This window comes from Echiichthys vipera (assembly GCF_963691815.1).
Source record: "Echiichthys vipera genome assembly, chromosome: X".
NCBI classification, from domain to species: Eukaryota; Metazoa; Chordata; class Actinopteri; order Perciformes; family Trachinidae; genus Echiichthys; species Echiichthys vipera.
In genome coordinates this window covers 12,969,465-12,993,621 of record NC_139825.1, presented here as the reverse complement: position 1 = coordinate 12,993,621, position 24,157 = coordinate 12,969,465, and the positions used below count along the sequence as shown (strand labels likewise).

The window sequence follows — 24,157 nt, the reverse complement described above, 5'->3', positions numbered from 1 at the left end:
TTTAATGAAACTACATTAAATGTCCAACTGTACCTTTAGGTAATTTGTTGACTGTTAGAGAACCATGCCATTAGTTTGAGATATCTAATGAATATTGGTTTCTGTTCATCTCATTGCTTTAAAAATTAACTTGCAGACACTTAAAACTTGACTGTAAGATAAACCATCACAGTCAACAGTCTCTCACCTTGTTTTGTGAAGTTGCATTATAGTAGTGTCACCAACTACTCCTCAAGTGTCCTAAGATAACTTTTGTTATGATTTGGCACTGTAAATAAAATTGAATTGAATGGAATTGAGTGAGAGTTTAACATTAACGAATCAATAGTGCAGAAGTGGAAGAAGCAACAAGATGACCTGCACCAAGTAAAGAAAACTAAACAGAGTTTCCGAGGGAACAGAGCGAGATGGCTACAGTTGGAGGACAAACTCGAACAGTGGGTTGTTGAACAGAGAGCAACAAGTAGAAGTGTCAGTACAATCACTATTTGACTGAAGGCAACAGCGCTAGCACGCGAACTTAACGTCAATGAATTTAGAGGCGGTCCTTAACGTAACCCCAGCCTCGACTGTAGTGTCTATTCTATGCACCTTATAATGCGGTGCGCCTTATATATGAAAAAAGTTTCAAAATAAGCCATTCATTGAAGGTGCGCCTTATAATGTGGTGCTCCTTATAGTGCGGAAAATACAGAAGTTTAAAAAACAGAGCTATGGTCCTCTAAGTAAATATGCATAAACAACTCCAACAAAATCACAAAGTGGAGGACAAATGTGCACAAAAAGATTTTTAAGACTTGTGATTTGTTTAAGTTTATGTGGCCGGCTACATTGGCTTCCTGAATGTAATGCATGGTGGTCTTGTGATTTATTTGGAGAAGGTGGTCTGTTATCAGTGGTTTGTCAAGTGTAAATTAATCACATGAAAATCACAGTTGACACTGGGAAGTCCCGTGGGTCTGCTTATGTGGTTTAGCCAGTGTTGTAACTTGCCAGCCTGCAGTGGATGTCTAGCCGTGAGACTCTCTAAAAGGAGACTGCAGTATATTACATAGATTTTATGGCATTACGTACTACACCTTTACAGAACGCGTTGTTTGACTGTGAGATTAAAGATGCTTTAAAACTTGCACTCTGTGCGTGATTGTGAAGTCTGTAGTGACCTATTTGCTTCATCCTTAACACACTGTTTTGTCTCCTCACAGCTCCATCTACAGTATCTATAATGCACCAGGTCAGTCGCACTGTGAACAGCATCACCCTCTCCTGGTCCCAGCCTGACCAGCCTAATGGAGTCATCCTGGACTATGAGCTACAGTATTATGAAAAGGTATCAGCAATGCAGCAACACATTCTTCCTCCAAGCCCTTACTGATCCATATAAACATAAGTTCCATTTCCTTTTCTCCCTATCCAACTAAATAAATTATGTGCTAATGGTTAAAACGGACCCTTTTGTTTAGTTCTACATTTAAATTCAGAATATCGCCTCACAGTCATTTGCATAAGGGCATCCTAGGAGGGATATAGTCAGAGCTTCTGAACATTGCTTAGAACTTCTGCTCATTCTCTTTCAATTACAATCACGGTCAGTCACTGGAAAAGAAAACCGCTCTCAGCCCTGCAGTAGGGCCACTGGGGATTGATGCGCACAGACTTGTGGTTGAAACAATGGTGCACTGACTGCTGTAAAAATAGTATTCAAGGGGCAAACTCCACCAAATCAGCATTCTTTCACAAAAGAACAGTCAGTCACAAATGTGCATTGATTCAGTGCCCAATGATCTTTTAAAATGCTTACAGCCATTCACAGACATACAAACACAATCACACACATGTATATGTGTGCATACGCACATATACAGAACGTTTGTTGGGCTTTCGTCTACATGCTGAGCTGTTCTACTTTTTAGTCTAATTCTCTTTTCTGACACTGCTGGAGAGAGCTGCCAAAACAATTGTCCCAGCCCCTGCTGTGGCTCAGAAGTGTGCATAGAGCAGTGGGTTGAAGGGAGCAGCTAAAAGAGTCTCAGTCTCCGCTCTCAGACCTGACTGCAGAGTATGGCAGTGAAATACAGCTCTGATCATCAGAAGGCACGGCTCAGAAATGCCGCCTGACCTGAAACTGCCACCAAATCTACCTTCTTAACTGCAGCTGCTGGATGTGTGCCTCTTTTAGTCCTGCTGCTTTATCAAACATGGTGCTGTTTGTGTTAGAAAATTATTCAGATTAATTCTATTGTGGTTACTGTGCATATTTGTAAAAATAAATGTTGAGACGAGTTTTACTTTTTTTTCTGTACCATTCCTGCTACCAATATTTCAGTTATAGTGCAAAACAAGATGTCCATATAAGAATTAATCTGAAAATGTGCCTGTTAAAGCTTCAATAATACATAATTATACAATAATAATAACTACACTAAAATTTAACGCTTGCTGATTCTGCTGTATTAGTGCTGAGTGGACTGGATGAACCAGTAATGTGTAACAAATAATTGTACAATTCTAATAATTGTATTATTCACAAAATTAAATCAGCAAATTGCATGTTTTTATATAGCCGTTTTTGGCAAAATTTCCATTTAACCTACATATATAAGCGATTGTGTAATGTTTTGGTTTAATTTAATGGTGTAAAATTAACTTCTAACATTTTACCCTTCTAACCAGATATCGTTTTAACCATTTAACTTTTTCCTTTCAAGAGTTTGTAGAAGAATGCTAACACCGGTGAATTAGCCATGCGCTATCCTTGGCCCTACTCAGACTCCCCTATTTCCTGTCAACACATCTGCGACCCTACTTCAGTCCTTCACAATAAAATTACATAATTCCCAACTCCAAAATATGCCATAAAAGCCCCTAAATATACAGTTGTAATGTAAACCCCCACCTGAGCTGTTCAGGCTGAGCCTAAAGTTCACCCAAATGTTTTTTCTACTTTCTTTCATCAAAGTCATAATGATTAAACATGTAGCTGTACATTGCCGAGGAAAATCGCAGCAAGTAGGCCAGAAACTGCATCAGACCTGACCTGACATGTCTGGATATGTCCAATAACAGCGAACGGTGTACAAGTGGTGACACAGACGCTACTCCAGACATAACCCACTATAAACCCATAATCATGCAAAAAAATGCACAAAAAAAATGCAGTGATATACCATGAAACCACAAGAATCTTAAAAGATAATGTGATACAAATGTTTGGTTACACTGCCCAGCACTTTGTTATACGATTTTTTCCTCAGTCTTATGTCTTAATCCAGAAAGTAATTTATTCATGTGGCATTTCATAATTGTTAGCCTTTGCAATTGGACTGTAATTACTTACGTGTACATTTTGAACTTGTTTTTTTTCTTCTCCTAGGACCAATCGGAATATAACGCTACCACTATCAGGAGCCAGACCAACACAGTGGTCATCCGTGGCCTCAAGCCAGGAAGCATCTACGTGTTCCAGGTCCGGGCCCGCACCGTAGCTGGCTTTGGACGCTACAGTGGCAAACTGTACTTCCAGACCATGACTGAGGGTGAGAATTCAGCTAATGTTCCCAAAGCACGCAAAGCTGTTATCGCCTCTCATGCATGGCTCATCAACACACCATGTAGTCTAGCATTGATACAGACAGCTGTGGGAATGAAAGGGAATCATGTTGTGGAGTAAACAGTTCTTCAAAACCAGATCATTATTAATTTTCATCTTGTCTTTTTCAAAATTGGGAAACATCCTATGTATTATTTTCATATAGTTTTATATTTATATTTCAGTGTTCAAGGTTTCTTTTCTTAATATGGTACATAAATGTCCTATCTTTTTGCCAAAGATAGCTTTTTGCCATTTGCCACCATAAGCCCTTTAAGGTTGCGGTTGAAGCTGTCTTATCTTTGTACTGACACAACTGGGGGAAGAAGGAACATTCAGTAAACATCAGTCATGTAGGTTAATGTTTGAGCTAAGACCTGAACATCTCATTTCCTTCAGCCAACAGTGCCCAGGGCTATCATTAGCCTGAACATGCATGCGCACATTCTGGATGCTGCCACATTCACAGAGCCCAGCACTAAAGATATATCAGAACTGACCCATAACTGTAAATATTGTTTTAACTGAAGATATTTAGGGCTCAGTGTTTTAGTATTTACTGAAAAATGTTTTATAATTTAAGAAAAGTAGACCAGTTCAAAGTGATTTTCACCTGGAAGTGCCAAAAAGATGTTTCCTACTGCAAGAACACACTGGTTGCCCTAGTTTAAAATAAATAATGTTTAGTATATATATATATAGCACTATATAAATTGTTAGTTACACACTATGATGTAGTTAAAAGCAAATATATGTGTTTATTTATGTTATTGTTAGATACTAGAACTCTAACTGTGGGCACTCATAAGTGGAGGCTGGTGTATAAACAAATAAACAATAATGTGGTAAAACGCAGTTGTAATTATATCAAATACATCCTCATAGAAGTTACAATTGTTGACAAATACTCCACATTAATACTCACTGTAGTGTTATGATCACCTGGCTCACGGCAGACCACAACGAAGGGGAGACCATACAGTTAAACCATTTCAATATATTTATTAAGCAGGCCCTAAGTTACAAAGAAAATAAAGATCAGTGTAAGTGGTGGCTAACTATATGGAGTGTGATATGGACTGTTGCATTGAGAATGTGCAAACTAACAAGAAATAACTAAGAAGAACTGTTGGCAGTTGTCACCGCAAGCAGGGAGGGAGAGAGACGCGGCCCAGGGAATCTTCTCCCTAAATACTCTCCCAGGTAATCAGATCAAACCATGTGCACCTGGATGGGACCTGACCTGGAAAGCAAAAATGGGCAAGGCACCAGGGAAACAGCGCCTCCCCAACCACACAGGAGAAGGACACCTAACCCCAGGAATACAGAGATACATAACAGTAGTAATAGCCATATATGTTATGCAGGGAGGCTCTGTGGCTTTACAATTGGAGGCAATCTGCTGCAAACTACTACTAGTTTTGTATTAGCAAAACATTTTTCAAGCAGAATATCAAAGCAATTTATTTATTTATTAAATCTGTCAGTTTCTGACCTTTTTGTTCTCCCTATCCATCCACCTATCACGCTCTGCCATCTGTGCTGTCTGTTCTACTCTGTTCTAAGTGTGCTGAGGTCACTTTTTTGGTCGGGTGGCAACCTGTGTTGAGATCCATCACCGCCACCTAGACTCAGGTTGTGCTATAGCTTTTAAGGAAAACCACTGAGAGAAAAAAGGAAACCTTGTGAAAGTTCTGGAATTGTCGTTCTTAGTCCTCAAATCATCTCATTTGAGACTATGTTCTCTATAGCTACAAAGAAAACCTGTTTTGGTCATTGTTTGAATTGAAACAGAAAGTTAAGCGTAAATTGATGACATAGAAGGGCATAGGTGCAGTGGCTTAGCTCCGAACAGTTGTGTTGTCCGTTGTGGTTAAGTTGCAGTGCTCAAGAGAAGGGCATGGCTTTGCCTCTGTGTGTCCATTCAGTAGCTGGATTCCTGCTATTGGCTGCCGGATCAGTCTGGGTCTCACCCAAACATGCTATCTGTCCTCATTTTACACGATTTCTGCCAGATGATTCCATATCCGTGGCATCTGATCACATTCAGACAGAGTGCTTTTGGAAAATGGTCCAGTCAAGATGCCAAGATGCTCACCAGTACACCCAGCCTTATGTCTGTCTGTCACCCATTGCTCCCTCCGTGTGTAGGGACTCAGATGCTTACCCATATGTTTCAGCATGTGTGTGTATGAGTGTGTGTGTGTGTATGAGTGTGTGTGTGTGTGTGTGTGTGTGTGTGTGTGTGTGTGTGTGTGTGTGTGTGTGTGTGTGTGTGTGTGTGTGTGTGTGTGTGTGTGTGTGTGTGTGTGTGTGTGTGTGTGTGTGTGTGTGTGTGTGTGTGTGTGTGTGTTTGTGCGTGTGTGTGTGTGTGTGGCGCACTGTGTTTATGTATGTGTTTTTTTTTTTGTTTTTTTTTATAGAGGAATACAACACCAGTATTCAGGAGAAGCTACCTCTCATCATTGGCTCGGCAGCTGCTGGCTTGGTCTTCCTCATTGCTGTGGTCGTCATCATCATCGTCTGTAACAGGTGAGTCAGTCCTGCTCCAGTTTTTTTTTTTTTTTAAATGAGCTTGTGAGATAATAAAACCTGTTGTAAGTGGACTCTATACGGTAAGGGTTGCATGAGGTCTGTTAGCTTGCACTCCTGTATTCCTGTTTACAACTTACAACTTTTTACGTGCTCGTATGTACATAAAAGTTTGAATGATTATGTTTCTATGTTCTGAAAATTGCTATAAGAACTGAGTGTAAATATACTGAGAGCACAAAAAAGCAGTGTCAAATTCTACAGTACACACTGACGTGGCCCACAAACCTGATTCTGGTTCCGAATCATACTGTAACTCTGAGTTATAGAGATAAAACCATCTGGCTTCAAATAAATTATTTTCTTAATGAATTCCAGTCTTTCAGGAGCAGAAAAAATATATAAAAGTCAACATTGACATTAATGTTAAAGTTCTGTAGGTGCTCATGCTCAGTGGGTATCAAAGGTTTTGTAACTGTGCCAAGGTTAAGATTTCAGTTCCCACTGGGGCCACTCACATATTAAAACTGCACAGCTCCTGTTCAGTGTTTTGATTCACAGAAGAAATTGCATAAGATGAATTTCTGAGTATGTATTCTGCTATTAGATTTCCCCCAGTGTATATTTTTCTTCAATAATGACAGCTTAATGACACAAGTTTTGCGCTGCATTGTGCGATAGTTTGGGAATATCGCCAGGACAAAATGAGTGTGTGATTGAAATTTTTGACAACCGTTGGACACTCAAAGAAATAAAAAAAATTCTAATATATTGTTATGGCCCTATGACAGAACTTAAAAAGTAAATATGTTCTTGTCAAGCTGCTCACCAGTTAAAATGTAGTTGACAAATTGTAATGAAGTCAAAGAACATACTGTGGTGAAGTGTTAAATAGTTCCTACCATAAAAAGATGGCGTGAAAAAGGAAAAGGACTGCCGTGGCACTAAACTGAGTGGGCCGAAAACGTTCCGATCTTATGACGACATTTAAAGCAGATTGGTCATGCCTGGTCAATACCTGATCTGCTTACTAAAGTCAGTATAAGCCCCAATACTGATTCTATACGATCGGATTACTGCATCCCTTCTATATAATGTTATTTCAGTTTACTATGTTTGTCTATGTTGTTTTTGTTTAATAGGTACTTGTTTTAAATATTCTCCTGTCCAGTTAAGAACTCTTTCTCAGTGTCTTGACCACAGACCTCATGTCAGTATCACGCTCGTCGTATCCGGCACTGTGTCTATACGCAGTTCTGACTGCTCCACAAATTTCAAAGCATCCAGCAGACAATGACAGACAGTGAAATTGTCAGTAAATGTGTGTATTCAGCCTTTTCCTTGAGCATCAACTTTACACAGATATTGTCAAAAAAATAGTCTTGAATAAATGCTTGAATGCAGTACATGTAGCTGCCCAACTGGAGTTCACAGGAAAGGAAAACTAAGACAGTTTTGTGTAATGTGGCTGGCTGCTTTTCTCACAGGCTTTCCATACAGTAGTTGGTGCATCTATAGTGTAGGTAGACCTGGGCCTGTTTGATCTGTGTTCGTGCCCTCTCTTTTGGAACCGGAGCTAGAGTTCTTTGTCTTTCCCACAGGAGGCGGGGCTTTGACAGGGCTGATTCAGAATATACGGACAAGCTGCAGCACTACACCAGCGGCCACAGTGAGTAATTCACCACTCCTATATTCCTGCATTTACCTCTGATACCTCCTTCAGCACCGTGCACACCTGTCTCCATGACTACCACATCACACAATCATCTCCATGGCTGTCATTCAGGCCTCTGCAGTCTCACACACCTGTCTCCATGGCTACCACCTTGCATGCCGGTGTCCTTGGCGACAGCCCCAGCACCGCTTCACTTGCCTGTCCCCCACTTGCGAGTATTCTTGCCTGTTGTTTGACTCTGCTCACTTGGAGGCTGTTTTTAACCACATCAAAAACCAATATTCAAGTGTGTGTTCTGTGCATCATTACATTTCATAGTTAACTAACTAACTAACTAACTCGCGCTTTTAGCATTCTAATGCCTCATGAGTCATTTGCTATTGTTAAAAAAATTCAAAAGACTCTGTGAATGAATGGAATTTCTCAGTGATTTTCTGTCTCCATACAGTACAGTAGCAGAGAGCTTAAATGACAATAATACAGAAATAAATCTGGGAGAAAGAGCGGAGACGTAATTTTACCATGGCTCCGCCTAAGATATTAAAGTTAATCCATCTTTCCCCCGCATGATTGGAAAAACGAAGATCTTTTCCCACCTCAAGTTTATGATCCCATTTTAATTTGTTTATTTAATTGAGTAATTACCTCCCTGCTTCATCTTTTTATGTTAATTCCACTCTAAAGGTAAAAGCTTTCCCGGTTTAATCCGATCATGCTGTGCAAAGAAGTCCAGCCTGAGATTCAGTAAAAAGTGTGCCAGTGAGACACTCACTTCATTTCACAAGCATTAGCAGAAGCCAGTGTGTCCTGAGTGCATTCTGTCCTCACACCAGTCATATTTCAGGCTTCTGCCCCTGTCTTTGGTGGTCTTTGCCATCACAGGAGGGTGGTCTGTTGAACAGTGCTTCAGCTTGGGAAGAGATTGTGGAGTTTTAGTCGTGGGAGGTTTGCCTGGTCAGATCCTCTCCATCTGTTCATCTCTGCAGCACATTTCTTCAGCGTAGTGTGCCAGGTTTTAAGGCGGTGTTCATGCTCCTCTAGCTCTGCAGCAGCCCAGGCATGAGTTCAGTATCCATTCAAATAGCCTCAGGCCTGATGTGGAGGTGAGAGCTGAATAATCGGATTTAAAACTCAGGACACTTAAGTCCCTGAACACTTAAAGGCCACCTTAAGCCAATTTACCTGGCATCAGGGCTTAGGAGAGCCAATTTATTTCTTGGAGTGGGGCTGAGCGATGCCGATATAGGGCCCAGGTTTCTCTCCTGAGTGTTAATGGTACTATGACTCACACAAGATGATATATATATTACTCTTTCATATCACAACTAGGAAGACCGGAGGTAGCCTGTCCTTGCTGGCTGAATAGCTTTACACAGTAGCCATGAGGCACTAGTCATAACCACCATTTGTAACTACACCACACCATCCTCCATCTTTCAAGCTTCATCACCTGAATAGTCCACACAAAATTACATAATTGTACAGTCATGTGTGAATGCAAGGTGAATTGATTGTTAATGTGCCTGAATGTATTGCCCACAACAATCAGATATTATAGAGGCTCTTTCCTTTTTTCCAAGTGACTCCAGGAATGAAGATTTATATTGATCCGTTCACATATGAGGACCCCAACGAGGCTGTGAGGGAATTTGCCAAGGAGATTGATATATCCTGTGTGAAGATTGAACAAGTCATTGGTGCAGGTAATGGAAAAATCTGACTGAAAAGTGAATGGAATATAACACTGTAAAATAGATTTGGTCTTAGATGATTTCGAGATATATATTGATGCCAAAAACTGCGTACTTTTCCTCGCTCATAGTGAGTTTAATAGAACCGTTGTTTTTTTCCATGTCACCTCTTCACAGGAGAATTTGGAGAGGTATGCAGTGGTAACCTAAAGCTCCCAGGTAAAAGGGAGATGTTTGTGGCCATAAAAACTCTCAAGTCTGGCTACACTGAAAAGCAAAGGCGGGACTTCCTCAGCGAGGCCAGCATCATGGGCCAGTTCGACCATCCTAATGTCATTCACTTGGAGGGCGTGGTCACCAAGAGCAGTCCTGTCATGATCATCACAGAGTTCATGGAGAATGGATCTCTGGACTCCTTCCTCAGAGTGAGCAACAACATTTTTATATTTTTTGTGTTATTTCTGTGTCTCATAGAGGAAAATAGAGGAATCAATGAGATAATCGATCCCTAGTCACTCCCATATTAACAAGATATGTTTATGCCAAGAAAAATCTCAAGCTTACTTAGGAAGATTGGACTCACATGCATAATGATATTACATTAGTTTTTATTATTTGACATTAATAATATTGAAAAAGTGCCATCATATTTACTGATAAAAGTTGCATAGTTGGTCATGTGGTATAAACTCAACAAATTCAAACGATGTTTCAATATAAGACTGACTGTACCTACTGTTGACGTGTTATTGTGAATCCCACTGCTTTTTTTTTAGCAAGCCGAGTCCTGCGTACCATAGGCAGATTAGGGTCAGGATAGGCCATTGGTTAGGCCGTGGATAGTACCTGAACGGACGAGCATGGACGCCTGGCCAATATTAGGGCTTGAATGCTACACACGGTGTGTCTTGCAAAGAAAAAGCAGTGGGATTCATAATAATATACTGTTGACAGCTTGGCACTATAGCTGCTTGAGCTAACGACAATGTTAGCTTAACAGTCTGACAACATGAGCTGCTTCACTGCTTTTAATCCTGGAGGTCTTGATTCAGAGCTTTTATTGTGATACATTTAAATGAAATTGTTAAAAAAAATTACATGATGATTTTAAAATGTTGATATGAGTTTCTGACAACTCTGCCTGTCAGTTGTCATTTACACTTGAAAACTGACAAGCTTGCTGTCAGAGACTGACGAGAAACAATCACCTCCACCCTGCAAAGAGCACATTATTCAACTGCCAAGATTTTTTTGCTTTTGTTCTGCCAACTCACAGAATTAACGTTAATCAAATACAGCTGAGTAAAATACAGCTGACAGTTAGTTGCCATTATAGCCTGTAAAATTAATAGGTTTCAGTTTAAGCTACAGGTTGTTAAGAAACTGATAATTATGTTCATTTATACTTAAAAATGGAAATCTTTTGAAAGTGCAATTTTGATAAAAAAAAAAAAAAGTTGAATCATTTAGCAAAAGTAGTACTTAACTTTAGTTATCCAGCTTGACAGCTCACAAGCAAGGATTCACATCCTCTTTGCAGATAGGAACTCTTGTGTGTACACAGATATTTGTCAAGTAATTTTGCATGGTTTATACACTCATGCACAGTAATCTGACTTCAAGTAAACATCATTATTCACAGAATCTTGTCAATCATTTGTTCCTTAGAAGTATTCTTGGCTGCTTTACTATTAACACTCAGAGTATCTTCTTACCCCTATTTCTGATTTATTTAATGTTTTTCTCTGTTTATTTTTTATTTTATCCGTCAATCATTACCGTGAACCACAGGATAACAGGGCTTTGCTAGTTTGAATCCAGGTCTTTTGATTCTCTTTGATGTTTTCCTTGTTTTTGCTTTGCATTCACTGCACACTTTGTCCACGGCTTATTATGCACTGTATATGATACAAAGGGAGACAAACATATTTTTCCTGACTCCTTGACAAGACATATGCAGAGCTCACAAGTTCAAGTTCATAATATAACCAGAGAAGGATATTGCAGAGAACCAGCCATGCTCCCCCATTTATGACGTGCATAAATAATTCAGATACTTTGCAAGACTTAAAATGAGATGTCAGATGTTTAAAAATGAAGATGGCCATGAGATGAGATGTCATACGACCTTTCACCATCTGTCTTTGGATGCTGGTGAAATAATAACTGTTTTTTCTTCCATAATATGACTTTTTCTGAATGCTTTCATCCTTGCTAATTTCTCCTTTTGCATTTTTGGAACAAGCAGAAAAGGGCCTCTGATTTATGGAAATTGAGGATGTTTAATCTCTGCCAAAGGTTTATTTTTAGTTTAACTTCAAATGATGTAATGGGAACTCTCTATGTAATGTGACACAGAGTATGCCAGCTTTAGTGCGATGAGAGTGCCACATTATAAATTAACTTAAGTCATTCCGTGTCCTAAAGTTAAAAGTATGTTATGCACCATAGCGCATTAGCACTGTATCATAGAAAGTTGTTGTTTTATGGATCTAGATGTTTAATATGCAGTAAATTATGTATGCAGTCAATAAGAAACATTTAATTGAATGTAAATTACTGTAATTGAAGATTTTTTTATTCATTATGACATTGCCTGAAAATAGCCCGTACCTCTTTAATCATTTCCCTCCAGTTCAATACTCACTCTGATAGTTAGTTAAGCCATCTAGTAGACATCAAAACCATCCTCAAGATGAAGAAATGGAAGCTCCTGTCAGCACACTGTTCAGACAGAGTCTTTATTTGCATTCTGTCTCCAACCGCGGAGACACAAAGCGTCAGCTCTTTTCTGAATTTGATCTTGCGGTGAAGGGTGTTTGTATGTATGTAGATGTTTGCTAAACATAATTGACAGCATATTATATTCAAAACAACAGGGAACCTCTACAGCACCTCCCGGTGACAGTTTATGACAACAATTGCTGACAGTGTCAAAGCTTCTGAACATGGTTGGTGTCTTCTCTGACGTGACTGGTGGGCGGTTGTGTAAAATGCTCACTGGAGTCTGTGTGCTGTGGTATCGTCCCCCCTGCTGCCTTTCTGCAGGGTAAAGCAAAAAACAACAACTATAGAACAGTGTCTGGAACCAATGAGCAGTGAAAAAGAGAATGAAAGTCTGGCCTTGATATAAAACATTGTTTTGATATAAATAAATAATACTAGACACAGTTCTACAAATTCCTGGTTATTGACCCCCAAAGACTTTGGAAGAATTTTCCCAATAAATGATATGCAAACACAGCACAAAGATTACTCAAGGTTGCAATGTGTATTTCTGAGAAAGGTTTCATGAATAATGCATTCTGCTTAATTGCTGTGGTACACAAGGAAGAGCAGCTTGACGTGAGCAGAAGCATCCGCTGGGCTAATGAGCAGCAGAGTGTTTGAAAGTGGAATAGGCTAGTGGAACGGTCATGCAGACTGTTAATATGACTGTGCTAAGAGGCCTGCTTGCCTGCCTTTCCAATCCCCTCTCATCATCTTTCCGTTCGTCCACACCCGTCCCTGAGCTCCCATGCTCCATTCTCTGGAATCCTCTGTTTTCCAGGCGTCATGGTGGGTGGTGGGAAGAGTGCAGGTATGCGCAGTTGGAGGCACAGCTGCACAATCGCTCCAGACGCTCCCCATGCATGGGGTAAAGCCTTCACCAAACCATGGAGGGGAACAGCTGTAGACAGCCAGCCAGATCTAGCTTAGCCCTGCAGAGTCCAGTTGAACCCAACACAATCCTGGCTGTTAGTGTCCTGCAGGGCCTCTTCACAGAAACTAATACTAAAAAGATACTTTTCTACATTAGCAGCATATGGGTTGGGTTACAACTAAACATGTCAAAATGAAACATGATTTGGCTGAAAGGAGTGAAGTTGAAAACATTTTGTATTATTAATGGCACATTTTGTTAACGGGGGCCACCTACAGTATATGGATTGTACAACAGAGGGAAAATCATCACATTTTACAAAAGAAACAACCATTTTAGATATATTTTATCTTAAAGGTGGAGAATGAGCCGAATATCGGCATCTAGTGTCTCAAGATTGTAGTCGCAGCAACAAAAAATAGAGTCAGACCCAGCCCAGTAGCCTACAGGAGACCGGAGTCTGTTTGAGCCTGTTTGAACCCATCCCTTCTGGCAAACCATAAAAAGAAGTATTGCCGAGGAATTTTACTGATAAGCCGTTACAGCTAAGTAAACATGAAAGTTAGCTTACCGATCAAGAAGAAACGTAGCCATTGCATTTTAATGCCATTGAACACCTTAATCTCATGCCAACGAGTGATGGCTTGGCCTTATTGACTCTTGTTTTTTCGCCCGTCTCGGGTCACTCAGCTGCTGGGACAAATAACGTCCCCTACACTGAGGCTCCAAAGCAGCTACAGGATTGGCAAACTCCATTTCACCCAGTGCCAGCCTACAGTAACTGCACCGAACAATAGACAACCCTGGCAACCCGCAATGCGGGCGCTATTGGCTGGTACAATGGAAACAGAATATGACAGAGTCATTGTCAAATCTTTTTCAAATATTAATTCAGACTAAATATATATATTTAATGGAGCAATGCTTTCATTCTGTACCCCTCAAAACACCCCGTGGGTGTATTATTTTTTGAAAAAATATAGTTTTAATAAAAATTCTACATAATCAACCTTTAACTCTGATCAAGTTTTAAATGTGATTTTATTGCAGCACATTAATAAAGTAAGTCCACTGTGTTTTTGTGATTTTGTCTTAATTTAGAATATTAAATGGCATGCACATATTGTCAGGTGACCCAGAATTTCACCTCCTAGCACCTCCTCATTTATGTGTTCTAACACAATATCTGTCTGTTTCACAGCAAAATGATGGGCAGTTTACTGTGATCCAGCTCGTTGGAATGCTACGCGGCATTGCCTCAGGCATGAAATACCTGGCCGACATGAACTATGTGCACCGCGACCTCGCTGCCCGAAACATCCTGGTCAACAGCAACCTTGTGTGTAAGGTGTCGGACTTCGGTCTTTCGCGTTTCCTCGAGGATGATACGTCAGACCCCACCTACACTAGTGCTCTGGTAAGAAATAAACAAGTCTTACCTTCCCCTCATCACACTTCTTCAGTTTTTACCTATACTGTGAATGAGAAGTTACATTCCTGTACCACACTTCACTCCCAGGGTTTTGTTATATCCACCTCCCAGTTTGGATTACCATCAGCATTGTTTGCCGTGAACGGTGTCTCTCTCCAGAGCCAGGAAACTGGGACGGTCGGGTTTCGTTGCTGCTTCCTTTGCTGAGGTTGTGTTCTTTGTGTTTGCAGGGAGGGAAGATTCCTATCCGATGGACTGCACCTGAAGCTATCCAGTACAGGAAGTTCACCTCTGCCAGTGATGTGTGGAGCTACGGGATCGTCATGTGGGAAGTCATGTCCTACGGAGAGAGGCCTTACTGGGACATGACCAATCAAGATGTATGTATTTAACTAGCCTATGGTCATTTCTAAAATTGCTGTTGATTCTTCACCTTTAAACATTGTTTGAAAAAAAAGCCTCACTACACACAAACGTTTCATTATAGACTCAGACTCAGAGATACATTTTGTCATTGTGCCTGCTTTCCTACAGCTGAACAGCGGCTTTCACTCATGGGTTTTATATGAAAATTCTCCCACACTCATCACAGAGACATAATCACATCATTTAAAATGCACAGCACTGCTCGGTGGACAATTCCTGCTCTTGACTGGAGCCTCCATTTCCTATCTCCCTCTGGGTACCAGAGGAGAGAGCAAATTATGAGGAGAGAGATAATGAAAATAGTTTGAAATTGAAAGTGAGAACACTAATGTGCTAAGAGGGACTGAGGACCTCAACAGTTATCTTATTAGCAGCATCCAGATAGTGTTTCTGCTCCATCAGGGTCCTCATGAATGAATGAGATTAATCTGAGTCTGAATGGAGCTCCTTTAATGGCCCTGGTAATGAGAAGGGGATTGTGAGTCCTCGTCACAAGTGTCCTCTGGGTTGTTTCACTCCGTTACCCGTGCACCACCTCTGTGTGCCCTCCGACCAACATCACCGGCTCAAGCCAGATATATCTTTAACGTGGCTTTGCAGAGATAGAGAGCATTAGATACTTTGTACTGGCCCGCGATGAGCTTACTCCCTGCAGAAATATTAGTGGAATAAGGTTTATGTTCCTAACTGGTGTTTAACAACTCTTCACATGGAGAACTAATGTGGTGATTTGTGCACAAATATATGTATTTATACATTTTTATGTGTTTAAGTAATAACTATAATTTAACAGTTTTGACCCGCATACAACTGCTGTAATGACTACAGCAGTTGTATGTCACCACATGGCGAGAGGAACAGAAGCTTGTTATACGTTCATCAGAAGAGAGCGCATCAGTGCCAATATTAACATTACAGCAGGCATGACTGTTATCTGAACTGTTTATCAGTTAGACCGTAACGGTGGTGGAATCTACCTCGGTACATATATTTAAGTACTGTACATAAATATACATTTAAGGTACTTGTTCTTTACTTTGTATTTCTTTTTTATACTACTTTATACTTATAATACTTATATAATCTGCACTTTTTTATCCATCTACATTTATCTGACAGATACAGTTACTTGATATTTTTCAGGTTAAGGTTACAAACTTATTAAAGCACTATATTGTTAAAGATCCTTCATCTTTTCGTCAAATCTCAAAGAATCTATTTGGGGCGTCTTGTCGTGTTTCAGATGTCAATGAGTTAGCAGTTCCACCAAAGACACATTTACCCTCTAAACTTCTCAGACGGTTCCATTTGAATAACAGTGTTCAATATTTCAAAAGAAAAGCAAAGCTTAAAGTCTGAATAAATCAACGCATAACTTAGTTTTTTTCTACTTTACTAAAACATTAATCATTACATGACCCCTTTGATTTCTTGTGACCCTAGCTACAGCAGTAAAATTCCACTAATGCATTGATACATCACCAACAATTACCAACAATGTAATATTAATAATATATCAGTCAGAAGAGCTATTCTGTGCACTATGATTACTTTTTATGCTTTGAATGCATTTAGTTGTGAATGTTTTGTACTTTAGAGTAGCCTAAAGAAAAAGAGTACTTCTTCCACCACTGGATCATACACTCTCTCCTCTGCATCAATCGATCTCCTCTTTGTAGAGCCTCATAGCAACCCTTAGAGATCTCTGTCTCCCCCTGCAGGTCATCAATGCCATAGAACAGGACTACCGCCTGCCCCCACCCATGGACTGTCCTAGCGCGCTGCACCAGCTCATGTTGGACTGCTGGCAAAAGGACCGCAACAACCGTCCCAAGTTCAGTCAGATTGTCAACAACCTCGACAAGATGATCCGCAATCCCAACACGTTAAAGGCCATGACCCCATTATCTTCAGGGTGAGCGGCAGGAAGGCTGTTGATTAAATTTGTTCACATTGTCTGTCAGACTAGTGTCAAACGTGTGTTCTTCTCATTCCCCTGCTCAGCCCTTTACTCTGTGAGGGATCTGCATGTGTGTTTTATCTCGTCTCTGTAGTTGTCCCACAAGACAGGCTTTTAGTTTTAGCATCCATTTCACATAAATGTGAAACAATCCACCTTGAACAATAAAATGCATCTGATATTCCTTAAATGTAAAGGCTTTCCTCTTCCTAACAGGAAATGAATGCTCCTGCCAATGTGCCATCCATGGCACAGTAGACTTTTTTTTTTCCAAACACTGTCTCTTGTTTCTCCTGGCGCCAAGCGGTTATGTAAATTAAAGCCTTTCGGTTCGATAGATCAAATCATTCCCATGAATGCTTCAGGCAAACCTGGATTTAAGCAGTTGTGCAATTTTGAAAACAAAACATTTTGAAGCGTTTCTGCTCTGGGTGTTAGTTTCCTTTGAGAGTGAGGGTTTACTGATTTCCATTATCCTCGTCTGTACTTTCATTTGTGGTGGCATGCAGGACCGAAGGCCAGATTTTCCAGACACTGAGGATATATTGGCTACTTGAAGCCTATCACTTCATTTGGAAAATACACTTTATAAGGAATCGGTTTGGAAAATATTGGTTCATGGATAAGACCAGTGGGATTCTTTAAGTTGTGTCTAGCCTTTTGAAAATGAATCACATGCAGGTAGTCTGGGCTGTGTATGATTTTAACTGCAATTTTGTATACATAATTCTTAATGGCTCCTACTTGTGTTCCCCTCAGTGTTCATCTCCCTCTCCTGGACCGCAGCATCCCAGACTTTTCCAGCTTCAGCACTGTGGATGAGTGGCTGGATGCCATCAAGATGGGCCAGTACAAAGACAATTTTGCCAGCACTGACTTTTCTACATTTGATGTGGTGTCTCAGATGACCATGGAGTAAGTGCTAATGATTCCTGCCATTCTAGCATGAAGAAAACTATCACATGAGGCGGGTTTACACTGTCTCATTTATCCCTAAAACCTGAGCGGGCACTCTGCCTCTGGCCTGTTATAAAAGACGCGAGCTGTGCTGCATGTAATTAGCAGATCGTAATACTGCAGATGCAAGGCTGAACAGTGGGTAGAATAGCTCGAAGCTATAACAACGACTTTTATTCTCTACCATGTGTTCAGCAGGCCTCTCTTTGACCTTAGTTGAAGGATTGAGAGGAAGCATCCTAATATTAGGGTTAGTTAGCCACCCGTAGAAAAAAAAGATAAAAATAATTTATGTCTATGGATAACAGAGATTTAACCCACAGACATGTTGAGCTTTAAGTTTTTGAACAAAACAGATGGTAATGGGTAATCCAATAAGCACGGTTACTGTTAAGATTAAGAATTAGGAGAGAGGAATTTCATTGGGATAAGAAACATTATTTTCTTTGGGGCTGATGCCACTGCCTGGATACAGAGAAGAACTTGCTGTTTATTTTGGCATTTTTCTTCCATTCCATTTTTATGATGTCTGTGATGAATATTGGTTCTTGATTCAATGAAATGTTGTGAATTTGTCATTCTTAGCTTTTGTTTTGGTGGTATGCGATGAGTGGGGTTGACCACATGACTCAGTAAACAGACAAATACACTAAACTGGCATCCAAACATTTGTTTGTGATTATATTATCATTCTGGCCTCAAAGATGGATGAACATGCAGCTGTGTCATGACTGTTACTTAACTGTCATCTTTTTGTTTTGTTTGTTTGTTTTTCCACTGTTCTCTGCTACCCTTGTATAGATGGATAAATATATTGATTGCTTCGGCAGGACTGTTCATAGTGTGTGTAGTAATGTAGCCCTGACATTTGTCTATCCTCACAGTGACATTCTGAGGGTTGGTGTGACGTTAGCAGGCCATCAAAAGAAGATCCTCAACAGCGTCCAGATGATGCGGGCACAGATGAACCAGATCCAGTCAGTGGAGGTTTGACCCTCCTGAGCGGAGCAGAGGGGTAAAAAAAAAGGCGATTGGGATGCTAGGCTCTGGGTGCGGAGGATGGAGTGGATGTTTTTTCGTGTTACAGTGTGTCTGGTCTTCCCACCAGGCTACCATTCATCCCCCGTCCCACTCTCCACTTCCCTCTCTCCTCCTCTTATCCTCACCCTGACTCTCCCTCCATCTTTGGGATCAGCTTTGGCATGTTACGGAAACAAAAGTCCATGTGATGAGGCATCAGAGGGCCCATAGCTAAACCCATCTTGGAAGCCAGAAACATGGAAGAGTTAGAAGTGACCAGCAACACATTTTTCAATCTTCCACCAATTTTAATTTGATGTTGAACTTTCTTTTTTATTTTTGGTTAGTTTGTTCTGATAATTTTTTAAAGAATTTTTTAAAGAAAAAAAAGAGAAAAACTGAGAAAAGGCAAGGAGTTTATCGAAATTTATAGAAGATATAAGTGTGTACACTAGAAGAACTGAGTAGAAAAGCTACCCTTCAAAAGGGCAACAAAAAATAATAAAATAGTTGAGGACACATCCTCAACAAGGTGTGGATATTGTCTTTGCTTCTTCTAAATTTTGGACATCATGAGGAAACGCAGAGTTCTCTGTGGCCCTCTGAAAGAAACCACAGTGGAAGCTGAGGGACCAGACGTGCACTCCCATCTGTTTCCCTAGGAGAGAAAATAAATTAAAAGAAAACCATAAAATGGACATTTGGCATAAACTGATGTCAAAAAATACATTCATTCAGACAATTCACACAGTGAAATCAACACTCAATAAGGCTATAGTGTGCGATATTTTGTGATGAAGAATTCCGTCTCACCATGCTTCCTCTCACTATAGACAGAGTTGTTGTTTTTTTTCTTTCACAGTGAGATTTCCACAGCCTGCCAAATCGAACTCTTCCCTTTTTTTGCACCCAAACCATGATCCTGTACTGTACATATCAGATACACTTGACCTGCCATAACACAATGACTCAGAAACTGTTGTAACGGATCATTTCAGGAGCAGAAGAACTGACCACAGGGGGGATTTAAGTTGTTGTCAACATCTATTTCTTTCCTCGTTTTGTGAAAAAAAAGCTTGTGGAGAAAAAAAATAACAGCAAACCAACATACCTTCATAGATTCACACAAGAAGAAACAGGTTCTACTGTTTTACATTCACATCCATACAGTAGCATCCTCCATCTCCAGTGCTATCTGTGTATATGTGCACACGTCACACACACGTACCACATGCACAAAAAAGCAGTGAATCCCTAAATTGTCGGTACTTGTGTTTGAACGCATGCTGTGTGAGTGGGTAATTTCACAGTGCTTTGATTTGATGCAAATACTAGGACTCTGTTTGGTAAGAGCTTGGATTTGACACACTTTAGAGTATTATGTGGCTGCATTATATTCAGTGTATCTTCTTCTTCCAGTTTTCTTTTTGAAAAGACTTTTATGTTGAACATTTTGATACCACACATGGTTATTTGTCACACACACACACACACACACATACACACACACACACACACACACACACACACACACACACACACACACACAGACAGGCTTGAATAGGCTTTACAGTCACGCATTTGTTGAAAAACAAAAATGCAATGCGTTAATTTTTTGCAATTTATGTATGGATATTATAAATTGTTATTATTAGATTTAGGTTTTTTTTCTGCACTGAGTCTTTTGTTTGACTCCAACAAACACTCTGGATCTTCCATCAAGGCTTAGAAATTTAATTTTAATCATTTTGGTGCACAAAATCATGTAGATAAACAGCATTTCCCTGTGACTGGTGTTGATTTGATTTTATGGAAAGTATATGCATTTATTGTACGGCCTCTCTCATGAGTACAGAGCTATCAATCATTGTTTGCATTGTCATCTGTAAAGGGTTATGCAGGGAAAACATGGAGTTCTTAGCCATGCGATGATTCCCTGGAGCTGGTGAAGAAGACAGGGGTTTGTGTATACAGCCAGTTAATGATATGGCAGCGCAGAGTTCCTCCAGGTTCTCTGCTCCAAGACCTGACAGCCAGACATGGACGTCCAGCTGTGAACAATTGATGTGTCTGGTCACAGCAGGGTGGCCGCATCCCGATCACAGCCGCTCTGTCCAGGCACTGATTCTCCCTCTCTCCCCTTGATCACATGCAGTACATGCCTATCGGCCACCTGTCTGCCACTTCCACCGATCTCCACACAGTCGACTTTCAGCAGTTGTCTGATTTCGTCTTTGCGGGTTATGAGCATCAACAGATGAACTGACACTCATCAGTAGGGCAGTTGTGTTTTGTCTTGTCCTAATGCTGCATGCCACTCTATGGAAAAAAGGGACTGGACAATGCTTCCATGTTCGATTTAAGAAAATCCTCAGACATGACCTAAGTTTGTGTGGCGTCTCTACAGACGACTTATCACCAAAGCCCTGGGTGAAGAAAGTGAGAAACCTCCTGTCATTTTACCTTCCATTATCCCTGGCTCTCCAGAAAATCCAAGGACATGAGTGAAGGGGTTTTTCTTCTCTTTCTGGTCCATAATCCTCCCCTTGGTTATTTCCATCTGCAGTGCAACACATCAGAATTAATATTTCCCTGGAAGCTTTTATAAAATATGAAACTGGGAAGAGGACAATCATGAGCTGTTATTCATAGCTGAGAGGCGAGTGAGAAGTGATGAGAAGTGACCTAAATGCCACTGATGCCAACATGCAGTTTGCTTTTTTTAACCGTGCTTCTTCCTTTTCCATTTCTCAATACGTAGCAGCTCATCATTTTTAATTTGTGTGGCTGCACGTTTTCTCGTGGTACGGCAAATATTCCATCATCAGGAAAAGCGTTTAATGTTGTTCAAGAAATTAATCTAAAAGTCTACAAAAGGCTGGTGAGTTTCGGCTCTAGCCCTTTTAAAGCTCATTCAGATTTTTGTCCATTGACGCTGCCAAGACTATAAGTTATTTATCAAACAATTATCCTTGAAGTTTGCTTCAAGAAACTACCTTTAACAGGGTCGGCAGGTGTGCTTATAGCTAGATATAAAAACGTGCTGAAGTTGACTTTATGTTGCATACTGTTAGTATTTTTTTTGCCACTAAGAGGATACTTTTTGTTAAGACCCTCCCGAGGGGTAGGTTGTTGTAGTTTTCTATTTTATCTGAAGGAGTTTTAAGAAAGCCTTTTGATTGAATGTCGAGTGTTTGAAAGCACCACTCTAAGTATTTATGTATATGATTTTGATGGCACAACAGAAACGTATTGTTGAAGTTGCCAGCTGAGCAACGATTGCAGGAGAATAAATTGACGTGCGTATATGTCAAGTGGTTCTGACTTCTTGTTCAACAGCAGACTGGCTGCTTTCTTTACATCAAAACCCAAGTTGTGAAAAAAGCCCAGATGTCTGTTGAAAAATATGTATAGATCTAAAACAGTTTTTACAGAGGATGTATTCCTTAAGTAAGTGTTACACATGTTAACTCTTTTATCGCCTCCCTGAAATCAGACTGAATATTTAGTGAAATCACTGTGCCATTATTGTAAAAGGCTTTTACAGAACAGAATTGAATATTGGATCACTGGGAAATTTAAGTCCAATTTAAGTCCTTTATGTTCCATTCACTTGCCTATTCCCTCTTCAAAGCAGTTTCTTTTTCAGTTCACTTTACAGAAAAGATGTATTATTTAACTTTTCAGATGTAGTTTTATTGTTAAGTTTCACAACACCAAAATTCTGCCATCTACACATGCAGACTCCAGCTGGTCTAGTTTAAAAAACGCTTTACAGTTTTCCTCTGGAAATTGATTCAGTGTGGTCGTGACGCTTTCACACATTTGCCGACTGCAACTTTCAGTGAAACATACTCTCCTCTCCCCATAAACATCTGTGAAGTAAAGTAAAACCACTCAATCTTGCCCTCACCATGTGCCAATTCTTGAAGGACGAAGGAAAACCGTTAAGTCTGAGTGTTACTGTTACATGATAGTATGCATAAACACGGGCCGTGCCAGGTCATACCAACTGGGCTGCGTTTGAATGCCGCCCAACTAAAGCATGGTCAGAGCAAGAGGTCTGCCTCCTGTGTTGTGGCAGACGGAAAATGGCTCCTGTTTAATGGATGCAGCCCGAAGCACCAGAGCACCCTCTACTGCTTTGGTGGTCAAATGTTGCTTGTTGGAGTGATGCTTTCAGGGGCAGATAGTCTGTGAATGCTGCAGCAGGTAGAGCTCCAGTGTTTAGGACACTTCAGCGGGCCACTGTTGGTTAAACGCTCGCTGCTGCTCAAAAGAAGCCTGTATCTTCTCTGTTGGACAAACTTTCATACAACTACACCACTCTGCCACATGTGTTCCCCCTACATGACCCTGTGTTCCCCTCTGTTGTCCCCTCCCTTCCCCTGAACACCCCCTCCCATGACCAATCTGGCTCTTGGCTAGTACAGGCAGGGGATCTCCTTGTGTTCCCTGGTCCTCTAAAGCCCACATTGTAGACCAGTGCCGGTTCAGACCACTGTGACTGATGTGGGAGATCCTGTATTTCTGTATAAATGTATATTGACTGTAACCCTGTGAATGATGTAACAATTTCATTATTTGTAATATTGTCATTCGTTTATTTTCTAAAAATGGAAAGCCCAACTTGACTCTCCTCAATAAAAAATAAGATCTGTTATAAAAGAGTATTGAGGAAGTGTCTTAATTTAATTCTACAGCATTGATTTTGACTTTTTTTTTTGTCTTGATGATGTAATCTGTGCTAACAGACATGAGCAGTATGTAGCCATTGCTAATGTTTTGTATTCTGAAAGATTTTTAATAGGTATAGAACAAAACATGTACATTACAGTTATTGAGCCTAACTGACATATTGATATCATGTGAAAGGCAACTATTAAAAAGAAATGCTGTTGAAATACATTTTATAGTTTCATTTTGAATTACTTGAAGATAATGTAATTGATTTTTTTTATTGTTTGTGCAGAACTATAAGTAAATGTAACATTTTTATTAGTAATAGTCTAAATGTAACAACTGCCTACATTTATGGTCTTTTATTTGGAATCCCTTTTGACAGTTTTACTGTAAGAATATTGTGCTTTAGGAATGTATCATCTTTTAAAATTTGCAGTGCAACTAAAACAGCTAACAGAATAAAACCTAGAGCCTAACTTTACTCTGTTTGGTTAATCAAGAGAGTTATACTGCATCAAAGCTGCTGCTGGTGAGATGATCATGGTTGGC

The 24,157-nt window shown here is 40.1% G+C and overlaps 1 protein-coding gene across 1 annotated transcript in view; it reads left to right on the top strand.

Moving 5' to 3' along the window:
* The window catches only part of ephb2b (eph receptor B2b), a gene marked incomplete at its 5' end in the record, with an annotated part of 83,221 nt that extends 59,663 nt beyond the window's left edge, over positions 1 to 23,558 (top strand). Inside the window, 11 exons of the mRNA XM_083939527.1 lie at positions 1,206 to 1,330; positions 3,374 to 3,536; positions 6,013 to 6,121; positions 7,723 to 7,790; positions 9,377 to 9,499; positions 9,665 to 9,912; positions 14,332 to 14,547; positions 14,793 to 14,942; positions 16,710 to 16,903; positions 17,708 to 17,863; positions 18,790 to 23,558. Coding sequence (XP_083795653.1) covers positions 1,206 to 1,330; positions 3,374 to 3,536; positions 6,013 to 6,121; positions 7,723 to 7,790; positions 9,377 to 9,499; positions 9,665 to 9,912; positions 14,332 to 14,547; positions 14,793 to 14,942; positions 16,710 to 16,903; positions 17,708 to 17,863; positions 18,790 to 18,898 — 1,661 coding nt within the window. The 3' untranslated portion in view covers positions 18,899 to 23,558. The remainder of the gene's footprint in view (positions 1 to 1,205; positions 1,331 to 3,373; positions 3,537 to 6,012; positions 6,122 to 7,722; positions 7,791 to 9,376; positions 9,500 to 9,664; positions 9,913 to 14,331; positions 14,548 to 14,792; positions 14,943 to 16,709; positions 16,904 to 17,707; positions 17,864 to 18,789) is intronic.
* Positions 23,559 to 24,157: the final 599 nt, after the last annotated feature.